The 11,874-nt window shown below is 35.8% G+C and overlaps 1 protein-coding gene across 1 annotated transcript; it reads right to left on the bottom strand.

Annotated features, from left to right (window-relative positions):
- Positions 1 to 454: 454 nt before the first annotated feature.
- On the bottom strand, positions 455 to 9,100 carry LOC113238346 (sulfotransferase 1C2-like). Its single transcript, XM_026475186.1, has 7 exons — positions 9,025 to 9,100; positions 8,400 to 8,534; positions 3,831 to 3,930; positions 3,196 to 3,229; positions 2,625 to 2,811; positions 2,019 to 2,031; positions 455 to 563 (listed from the first exon to the last, which is right to left on the bottom strand). Exons 1-7 carry the CDS (start codon positions 9,098 to 9,100, stop codon positions 455 to 457), a joined length of 654 nt encoding a protein of 217 aa, XP_026330971.1.
- Positions 9,101 to 11,874: the final 2,774 nt, after the last annotated feature.

The following is an 11,874-nucleotide window of genomic DNA, read 5'->3' as shown; positions in this document are numbered from 1 at the left end:
AAAAAGTTCGTCAAAGCAAGTTACTGCCACTATTGGTGGTGAGTGGGAGTTAAAAGGGAGAGGAGGAGGCGAAGGAGGTTTGTCAGGAGCGTGACAGGTGGAGGTTCATAGTCTCTACCTACGCCGGTAGGAGACTGGCGTGATATATATATGCATTTTATTATTATACTAACAAATTGCTTATAGACAAATATCCAAACGCAATAATAAGTTATTAAGGCAAAGTGAATGGCAAGGGAAATAACAAGATGCCATACGGTGATAAACTACCTGTACGTAAGTGAATAGCCACGAACCACGTACTTTCAGACTGATCAAAACGACAAGCGATAGTGTAGATACGTTTATTGAGCCTAAATAACAAAACTAGACAGAACAAAATGATAACCTCTACACTTAATTGAATTAACGGATACCACAGATCATTTAGTACTAATACCGCTACTAAAAATATTTAAAGTGATGGGAAGCGCAAGTCGGTGTCCCGCAGGTTCTCATCTATCCAGTTCTGAACCTGCACCGCTAGTTCTCCTTCAAAGTACTCGCGCCAACCGCTGACTTGCCTGTAACAATTCACCGCGTTGATCTCGTATTATCTTGATAACTGTTTAAATAACGCCCGGGAGCCTACCACAACCTCTTAAAACAATATTACTTTCACCTTGCATTGACTTTTCGTACCATGACGCGCTTGAAGTAAGCTTATTATAATGTTAAAATTATGATGTTTTATTGGCGTCTTTGTGACTATTCACTCACTCAGTTCGTATTATGACGCGACTGTAATATTATAGATATGTTCTTATGTCAAATTTTACAATCTTCAAACAGTTACTCGGACGCAGTGGAAACAATATTATTTTCGAATTTATTGTCTAAATATTGATTTGTAATGATTAAAAGTTAAGTTGAACTTATTTATTTACATATATCTCTTCAGTAATTTGCTTATCTTTTTATTTTATAGTACATGGGAAATCATTTATCGTTAAATAAAAATACGCGATGTTTATTTCGTAAAATTATAACAGCGACATCTACATGCTCCTTGGCGACACTAACAGTTGGACACAAAACTATAATTCCGAATTCAAAACGTGACTATCAAGACGCAACTTGTTCTATTTATTTTTCTTCGTGAAAATGCGGAAAAATAATAGTAAACAACGTAATTTTAATAGTATTTATTATTACATACTTTTCTTTTTTAACAGTTAAAATTCTCTGAATGTAAATAACATAAAGTACTTAAACATTATACGATATATTTATTTTTATATTATACGATATGACGATTCGGAACATCAGAAAAGAAAGAGATGGCATTATATAGTTCATATAGCGTTACTTCTTTCCTATTTTTAGTAAGAAATAGACAATATTGGAAAATCATTCGTTCTTTCAATCACTTTAGCAATAATACATTACTTGGTTGACAGGTTTGTCACGGGATGAATGTGAGTAATATTATAATAAGCTTACTTTAAGCTTACATTGAAATAAGATTGTTTTTTGGAACGGTTATGGTAGGCCCCCTGGTCTCAAACTAGGGAATTCCTTGTGCTATGAGTACCAGAGCAACGAAATTCTGTCTGGGGCACTTGAACAGAACACTCAGATCAGACCAGTTAGAAAAATTGATTTCCCAAATTGGTTCTACAGGGAATCGAGCCCGGGACCTCTGCATCCAGTACCAACAGTGTAAACCGTTAAGCCCCCGAGGTCGTCAAATTATGTTATTTATGTATTTTAAATATATCGGTATATATTTAATTTGTCGCTGATTTAATCAGGAATTAAATAAGAAACGTTCGTGTATTGATAATAATTGGCCTATTCAATGTTCGCTATCAATTCGTTCAGCCGGCGGTGAAATAATAACGTGAGTTGATTGCAATCAATTCTTTTATCTGTTTTTCCACAGTAATTAGTTCGAAAGACAGATCCGTTTAAAACGACAAATCACACGGCAAATCCACAGAGAGCGGCCGCGCTTGTTTACTATTCAAATAACTTACACAAAATGCTTATCTTCGCAATGCACGCTTGTTTATAAAGTATTGATCATCAACTTTATTCTTTATTTTCGAATGGCAAACCCTACCAACAACCACCATGTCATAGGATGACGTCAGTAAACTATTTTAATAGGGTTATGTGGATTAAAAACTGAACAGATTCAAATAACACCAGCGCCCCACTCTCTGCGACCTCACTCATATTGAGATATTAAACTGACGTGACTATTGTAAACTTACAAAGAAACCATTATCGAGACTAGTTAATGTGATTCGTATATAGCCTACTAAATCGTTTCTGTAATAATTAGAAAACAACAATAATATTAGCTAACATTAACCCTTTCGTAAAGCACATTACGTAAACAATAAACCGAATTCTGTTACATTATGTTTGATATGTGCTATAAGTTATAAATTATAAATACCTATAACTCTACACTACACCTATAACTCAAATGCGCTTTTGTATACAAAAAAAAATCATGCGACGCTAAGGTTGATGAAATTTTAACAATTTCATACTGATAAACCTTGAAAAAATTTATTTGTAATAAATAACATTCAATTTAACTTTTATTGCATATTATAGATATTTTTTCTCACCTTTCCTGATGAAACTCTTCTTTTGCGTATCACAAATGCCTGTATCGCGAAGATATTTCAGATCTACAGATTCATTTGTCTTGAAGTTCTCGAAGCTCAAGTAGTCACACAGCTGGTCCAGCTGTTCCTCGCTGTAACTTTTACCGAAAAAGTTAGCTACGCGACGCGCCCTTTTCCCCTTCAGGTCCTGGAATGCAATGTAATTTATTTTTAGCTTATTGGTTCACTTACAAATAAAAAAAATCGGTTCTCACTACTCAAAGTATATTGAGAGAAAAACGCCTTGAATTGGAGAATAGCAAACCCAAACATTAAAATAATTACTCCTTTTAATAAAATTTAGGCGCTATTTATAAAAATGAATCTTCATGCGTGAACAGCCACCCTTACAGGTAAATGGGACCACTATGGAGGTACCCTGTTTCCAACAAAAAAGAATCTTCAAAATCGGTTCACAAATACCGGAGTTATCGCGTAACATATATAAAAAAAACATACAGTCAGTGACAGTGAATTGAGAACCTCCTCCTTTTTTGTAGTCGGTTAAAAACAAGTCTGCTTCATCGGCTACCTGTCCTCCTACAGCAACTTGGTTTGGATTGCCTCTCCCGATCGGAAACTGCGTCTTTTCCGACTCAAGGCGCATAATTGCGATTCACAACTGGTCAATCGGAAACTTTTGATATTTCTAATCGGAATGGTTGATTTAACTCACAAATTAGAAAGATATAGTAGGAATCAGGTTCATCTTTCCGCTCAGAAATCCATTTAATTTCGAGACTACCTGATCGGTCGATTCCGATCGGGTAGTATCCGATCAACATCAGGAGGCAGATATTTTCCGGTTCACTTCCATTTTGCGAGCTATGCCGGTTACTTTATAGTTCTTTGACGCATGACTTCATTAGGAATTCGGTCCGTTAGAGAACCCCGAGCGGAACTCCCTCCATGGTAAACGATTTTAAATTTGGGGATGAGGCCTGTTGTAAAAGTCCACGCCTGAATGCCTTTGTTTTTAAACTCTGTGGGATTGACGACCCGAAGTACGACTTCAAATTCTGATAATATATCTTCTGACGAGGCTTAATATCCTATTTACTTTTATCTTTTGTTTCATTGTTTTTTATTGCAATGATAAGATGGTTTCATTGTTTTTTATTGCAATGATAAGATGTGAAAAATTAATAAAAATATGAAATTGCTCACTCCAGAAGTGGGTATCTGTCTACTAGCGGCACAGATTTTGCTTTTTCAAAGTTTAATTCGTTTGTTATCAGCCACACTAGCTCCTGCGTCCATGTAGTTCCTGAAAAACAGTAAAGAAAAAAGATGAATATTCAATATTTAATATTATTCAATGATAGAAATTTACTAATCAAGGAATATATTACAGTTATTGGTATCGATAACTCTGTAAAGCTATGTGATCTCCGATGTGACGACTTGTTCTTATACGCCTCTAGGTTTTTTGTTGATTTTAAGTTTTAATATTTACGCTCTTAGAATTGAGAGTTTTGGACAACAAGACAATATGGAATGTAAAATGCAACTTGAGTTTACGCTGCTAACCATTGGGCCACAGGGGGTCGTCTAAAATAATAACAACAGAGGGAACATGCGTCTTCTAAGTACCATTGTCCGACCACGTACAGTCACGAGCACGTCAAGCTTGACAGTTTGTATGTTTGTGTACTTTGGATCGTTTCGGGTGGGTTCCTCTAAGCCTCACCGTGGGATGAAATCGACCATGGTTACTAGAGTCCCCCACCACGACAAGGCGGGAACCCATTCGGGGGGATGCTGTTGACCCTGTACTAACTTTCCATCAAGTAAGAATGCGTACACAACAAAGTAGAGGCAAGCGCCCGGGTTTTAACCCAGCGCTTTGTTAACACCTAATAATAATTGGGCTTAAATAGCGTTAAAACCCATTAATGCCCAATATCGAGGGTAAAAACTATGTACAACTAAACGTATTAAACATAAATTTGTTGTAAATTGAATTTTGTTCCAATTTAATGATATTTTAAATGTTTATTGCTTTCTGGTCTAGACGATCCGATTTGCCTTTCTATTGAATCGATCCGCTTGAAAATCGTATTGAAATAAATCGGTACAATAAATCGTTACATCGTGTAACGTATGCATTGAATCGATTTTCGTAAAAATCGAATCGATTATTCCTTACGTAGAAGTGAGAATCCACAGGTTCGCAAGGTGGTTATAGTGTAGAGTTGCACTTTTTCGTCTAAAAAAGATTTTTTTACATCGAAATTTGTAATAAGTATGGAATTATACCAAATTCAATTTAACCCCGGTAAAAACCTGGTTAAAACCCTGGTGTATCTGGAAACAGAATAAACCCAATTTAAATTAAAAAGAAGTACTAAGCTGTACATTGAGTACATTCGAAAATAAATGTAAGTATAATAAATATACATCCGTGTAACCTACTTACCACAGACGCTTTAGTGTCATTGAATACCACGATCAATAACTATATCATATCGTAGCAAGTTGAAGGTCGGAACATGATTTCATCACATACTGTAGCCGTACAAGAAGAAGGTTTCTAGATAATTTAAAGTAAAAGTGGGCACAACGTTATTAGTAGATCACAAGAATGCTTTGAGAAACTAGGTAGTGTTAACAGTGATTCTTATCTTTTTTCTGAAGTAACCCTTCTAGAATGCTATAAGACCATTCGTAAAATGTAGACAGTTTTTGTTTAGTCTTGTAGATAGTTTTTAGATAATTTATAGTCTTCTTAGTAATGCTATTTTAAAACCAAAATACTAAAGCGTTACAAACATAGAACGCAATTCTTTTAATACTAATAGATTTCAAGTTTAATGGCTTACAAAATATAAACTATCAAAATTGCAACATAGCGAAATTAGATATAATATTTCTGACTTTTTCGCGCAATGTTTAATCGGTTAGAAAGCGCAAATTGACGTGCGACTTTAAATACATTGTGAAAAGTGATGTAAAACGTTTCATAAAAGTAATGCGCTCGCTAAATTTTAAATATTTATGTATAAAATAATAACTTCATAAAAATACAGTTTGTATATGTGTAATATGGTTTTTCTGTTTTAAATATTTATAGAAAGCTTAAATATACAAAATAACTCACAAAACAAACCATTTCCAAGAAGTTCTAGGCTTCTTCAAGCTAATTTCAGCTTAGATTTACTTTTTAAAAAGAAAATAAATTTTTCTCGGCTACTTCATAGTCATTCTTTAAAAATAAAAATGGCGATAAGAATTTAAAGCTAAACACAGTTGGGAGCATTTCGTCTATAGCTTTATCTATAGAAAAACTTTAAATATGGAAATATTATTTTTACTTGCTTTAGTGTAGTTGAACTTGTCGAAGAATATTCCTCCTAAGAGATTTTTATGATTGTCTACAAATCCGGATGTTTCTATGCGATTTTTTCTTTTGACAGTATTACAAAACCTTTATAAGATTATAAGAAAAAGAGAGCGTTTTATGCAATAAAAAACTTTTCAAAACACTAGGTCAAAAAAACAATTGGAAAAAATCCAATTTGTCGCAAAAAAAACGTTATTCTGTATAATTATATGGAATGTGTTATAATATGACTAGAAAAGTGGATACATTTCCTATCGTTTAAATATAAAGAATATTTTAATGACATACCTAACTTATGATGGAAGAAATAAAATTTTCATTACATAGTTTAGGCGCTCATTTCAATTGTTTTTATCATTTCACAACACGGAATTACTTCACAATGTTTATTTATTTGTCAACAAACAAATGGCCACGGTTAAAAAACACCGGCCATGACCGGCCCGAGCGCGATTTACGACTATTGTATCCAGCGTTGCCTATTTGTAGGGAATATCCCAAATTGTGGGGAGTTTCAACTAGATTGGGGATTTTGTGGGGATTGGCGCTATGTGAGGAAAATGTGGGGACTCTAACATTTTATCTTTTTTTTTAATAATCAATTGCTGATGCATCGCTAGTTTGATCGTTACTGTTAGAAACACTGTGATGGACTATATCGACGTGTTATTCAACATCGCACATCCCTCGTATTATTAACAAGCAGCTTAAATAGAATTATTATTAGAGCACTTGGTTCGGAATTGTAAAATTACCAGTCGGTGCGTGTTGAGTTCGCGATTCTTTCTCCCGCTTAGGCCGGTCCCCGGTATAAAGCAAAACGAAATCAGCTATTGATAAACAAAGCCGAGCAGTTAGTACTTCCACACCACAACTTACCACTCGTCAACTTTAAATATTAAATATAGGTCGAAACTCATTGATTATTTCTAACGTTAACATAGTGTCAACAAATAATCAATTTACTTAATTTTGGAAGGCAAAGAAAAATGATTTTTTGTTCAGACTGATTACAGATTAATGTTGAATCTAATTATATATAACTGCCTACAACTAAACTACTAACTGCTAACTGCCTATAATAATATAACTGCCTCCGTGGCCGAACGGTTACCATGCCGGACTGCCATGCACAGAGGTCCCAGGTTCAATTCCTGGGTCGGGAGAAATATTTGTATGGCCTACATTTATTTCTCTCGTGAGTTTGGATGTAATTTGTGGTTGTCTACGTGTGTGTCCATGGCACCCGCGACACTGGGTTTGCCTAGTGCGGGGCTATGTTGAGTGTGTGCGTTATTATTATTACATTAGGGTCGTTTTTCCAGTGCAATCCTGACTTAAGCATTGAGTAGAGTTCTAGAATACGACCCTAAGTTTATTTCAAACAAGTGATTGTTATTATTATTATTATTATACAGTGATTTTTGGGGATTTTGAACAATTGGCATTGGCAACGCTGATTGTATCGAATGATGTGACTTAATATTCAAGGTTCACCACCTCCACCAGATCTTTTAATATTCTTTACTTTATCCATTTTGTATAAACTCTTACAACTTCCAATAGAGTATAAACCCTAATTGTAGTGTTTTTAAAAATAAAATCTGCTGAAGACGCGCTACAACGTGTTTGTCAATAAGTACAAACACTACAGAATGTCTATAAATTAAATATATCTAGAATAGACTTAAGAACACTAGTTTTTAGAGTATTAATAGGCTTTACTGGATAAGTGTATAGAACAATTTTATTAAAAATAATCAGTTGTTCTACAGATGACCTTAAAATAAGGACTATAAGAGTAAATCTTAAGAGAGATTACACTTATTTAGTTGTTTGGTATTAAGAAGGTGTTAAAATTTTGACTTGAGTGAAATAAGTCTATAAGAACAATTTCTTTTTTCTAAAACCATTTATAGAGAACTATTATCTAAATGTATACCATATTAAGACTATATAAAGATATAACAGTTATAAGTGTGCTCCTTGGGATCGGTTCAAAATAAAAGTATTCAAGCGACGTTAAAACAATTCAAATATCGTAAGTTATAAAATATTTACGAAGCAAAATGCTTTATGGTACAATCGTAATCAACTTTGGACTAGACAAGAAAAGTTAAAAGACGTTTCCTACAAAAAATAGAAGGAGAAACGGCGGAAATAGACATGAACATGAATTATGAACTTATTAAAGTAAGACTCATATTCCTAGCTAAAAAAAAACTGAGAAATTGTCTCGCTTGACACCATGATGTAGGAAATGACCCCTGAATTCGCGACGGAATTAAACGCCAAAAAAGTGTTTCAATTGAGGTGAAACATAGATTAATAGATGCGGATAAAATGTCGCTAGAAACAATTCGCCTTTTAACCGTCGATATACTTGTCCCAACCTGACCGCGGAAACGAGGTGACAACGATGTCATCGCTGCGTAAGGGCATGTTGTAAATGTTCGCCGCATGCAGCCCGTACGCCTCCGTTAGTACGCATCGGGTAGGGCACACGTGGAGGTACTCGGTGATATCAGCTGAAAAACATTACTTCATTATGCCATTAGGTTAAAAATATTGGTCAAATTACAGCCACATGGGACCTTGTCAACTTATGTCTCCGGGTGACGGACGGAGACGGGATGTTCATCCCGTCATTTGTAATAAAACATGAAAATAAAAAAATAGTAAAAATCTGCAATATGATAACTTTTCAGGAGAAAGGTTTAAATACTCTTAACGAAATCATTCGATAACTTTTAATTTTTTGTTTGTTAATGATTTGTTTATTGAATTTAACAATGTTTAATCACATTGATATTCATATATTTATTGTGAAATGACTTTAGTTTATTATTGTGCATTCTCGCCATATTTATAGAGGTTATTCCATATCCGAAACGGAACCCAAATCACTAAAAAAATAAATTGCCTCTGTTTAAGAGGCCGGTAGATCAATCCATTAAGCAACCACGGTTTTTTTAGATAGATATTATTATATGCTATAAGGTATCATTGTACACTTACTGGTAAAAAGTTTCTTGCATTCCTCCTGTTCTTCCTTGGTGAATGGTACAATTTCCAACAGATTATTTTTACTCATATTTCTTGATTATAATATTTATTTTTAAACGAATTTGGATTCTCCTAACAAAGTGTTCTTATTTATTTCTATCGTAATACCCACACTGAAAAACACTTGTAACTGACTTGTAAACTTTGATTTTACTATATTCCCGGTATTTTGGAACGGTTACACGCTTCACGCTCCATAATCACGGGTTGACTCCAACCGTGTAACCGTTCTGAAATAGCGGGAAAATAAAAAGAAATCACATCGTGGTAACAAACCTGTAATTAGTGATAATCGTTTAGTGAATAACCACGAAAGCCTTCAAATCCATATAAAATAGTGGTGATATGAGATAAGCACTTAAGGCCTCTCCACACTCGCGCGCGATTCAAGGTGCGGATCGCGGCAAGAACTGCCAAGTTCCACACTCCCAGAGGTTCGCTACTGGTTCACAGTATAGTTCGTGCGCTTGACCAAGATGGACGCCGCATCCTTGCATCATGAGTTTTGAATTTATTTTTAAATTTCTTTATTTTGATAGCCCACAATACGGGTTCAGCACGAAAACAATCCAAAAGTGTCAGATCTAGTTCATTTGCCCAATTCACGGCCATTTGAAGCAAATTCAAATTTTAATCGTCAACAATAAAGATACAAACACAACCGTCCACAGCACTTGCTTATCAGCAATTGAGTCGCACGCGAATATGGAGATATTCACAAACCCTTTGTCGCGAGACTAAATATCGACAACAATCGGGAACGAGGCGCCAACGCGGCGCGAAAGCGCGAAAAATATGCGAATCGGATCCCCAGTCATGCTTCGCGGGTAGTTCGCGGTATCGCGCGTGTATCGCGCGCGAGTGTCGAGATACCTTTATAATTATGAATACTTTGACTTTATGAACTAAGGTGATAACGAAAGGTGAACGTGTTACATGATTTAACTGAAATTTAATTTGTATATTATAAAAAAAAGCATGCGCACTATCGGCGACTGTTGAAGAGAAATTTTAAAAAATTGTGACGGAGCGCTTATTAGGACGCCCGTTCCCCACGGCGCCCCCAGGCGTTAAAAGACAGATTCGGTTGAAGGTCTTTATTTGTACGTATATCTGTGACTCTGCTCTTGCTGTCAACTCTTGGATACACGACGATGATACGCCCAAGACAAAACTTAATGGGAAGTAGTGCGTCTTCCCCGATGATAGCGATCGTTCCTTTGTCTAGGCGGCCCTTAAATTATCTCCACTTTGTTTTACGCTGCAGTTCTGAGACATATTCCTTTTGCCACCTTATCCAGAAGGGCTTGCGAATTCTCGATTCCACATCTGTAGTTTCATCGGATTGACGTCGTCTAGCTTTGGCACTGGTAAAGCGGTCAAGAAGGGACTTGGCGTTAATGATGTGAGATCGCATGCACCAGAGTTTCTATTTGAGCTAAAGTCATATACAGTTCCTTAAATGTGGAATGGGAATTGCCTAAAACTCTTACGAAATTATATTTAAATGACTTAACTCTGGCGTTCCATAGCCCGCCAAAATGAGGTACGCATGAACGTATGCACGTTATAATGAATTTAAAGTTTACGTTTTCATTTGCCATGGATTCCGAAATATGATGTAAATTAAGTTTAAAGAAACCCTCTCAGGTTCTGGGACGGTTCCGGTGCGCAAAGCCGATCCCGGATCACTACCACTACAGCACACGAGATGGCTACCGTGGGGTTTTAGCCCGTAGAATAACCTTTCCGCTGTCCCTGAGGCATAAGGCCTAGGGGGATTTCTCTCTACAATACAACGCGGAAGGAGGCAATAGTCACTATCAGAAAGTCACGATGGTCACGGCAGAGAAGATAGATACAAGTAACAATGCAGGTAAAAAAAAGCTAACAGAAACACATTTATAGCACATACAGAGATAGGTCGCAAGTTAAATGTGAACGACAAGCAGTGAGTGTCCGGTACGAAGCCTGACTGCCGAGCAACGCGACGTGACGACGAGGCGAGACGTCACATTGTAGAACAAAGAGCAGGTTCTAATTCAGTTGTGTAACCGTCCGCAAAGTTTGCACAGCACGTGGTACACACGTAAATGGGTGTTTCTTCCGTTTCGTGCATATTCTGCGTCCAATGTAAATTTCACGTTTTTTTTAGATAGATAGATACATATATACATAGATACATATATCGTTTATAAAATATACGAAAAAGTGTGTTGCTTACATGCATGTAGTACTTATGATTACAGAATCGTTGTTAATAAAATAAACTGTCCCAAATCTCACCTCTTTCGGCGTCCATTTCCTGCTTTACCTGATAAATGTTAAAAATAGCGATATATCTGTTACAATTCTAGTCACTACATCATGTTCGTAAAAGTCTGTCATTAGTAGCTCTATTGAACTTTTTATAATATCAACGCGTAGGAGATTTACCAAGTAGACACAGAAATGAGACTCCGGTGGCTGTTATAAATTATATTATGAGATCTTTCACTACAAATCCAAACAAAACAAAAACTCGTCTGTCGAGTCAAAGATACTTTTCGTAATGGCGGCCGCCTGTCAGCGTTCCGTTGATATCGATGATGATGATATCGATTTATTTCTTATTTCGATGAAACTAATTTGTTAATGATGCAAAGTAAGTTTTCTAACTAAATAAAATAGAATAATGTCACCTCAGTGTGTAAAGTAATGCTGGATTTGACTTTTCAAGGAGCAATCTTAACATCAATGAAATTGTAGGTATCTAAATAAGCAAAGCTCAATCATTCCCACCTGTGTGAGACTCTGATTTCT

The sequence above is a fragment of the Hyposmocoma kahamanoa genome, unplaced genomic scaffold (assembly GCF_003589595.1).
Source record: "Hyposmocoma kahamanoa isolate Upper Pololo Valley unplaced genomic scaffold, ASM358959v1 95, whole genome shotgun sequence".
Taxonomy (NCBI): Eukaryota; Metazoa; Arthropoda; class Insecta; order Lepidoptera; family Cosmopterigidae; genus Hyposmocoma; species Hyposmocoma kahamanoa.
The sequence above is the reverse complement of the archived record's forward strand: the minus strand, read 5'-3'. Positions and strand labels throughout refer to the sequence as shown.

Bases quoted from the DNA above. Each gene is read 5' to 3' on its own strand.
- LOC113238346 (XM_026475186.1), bottom strand. From the start codon at position 9,100: ATGAGTAAAAATAATCTGTTGGAAATTGTACCATTCACCAAGGAAGAA. The intron at 3,230-3,830 runs GTGAGCAATTTC...TCCGATCGGGAG, and splicing joins GACAGATACCCACTTCTGGA to AGGCAATCCAAACCAAGTTG. The intron at 2,812-3,195 runs GTAGCCGATGAA...ATTGCATTCCAG, and splicing joins AAGTTGCTGTAGGAGGACAG to GACCTGAAGGGGAAAAGGGC.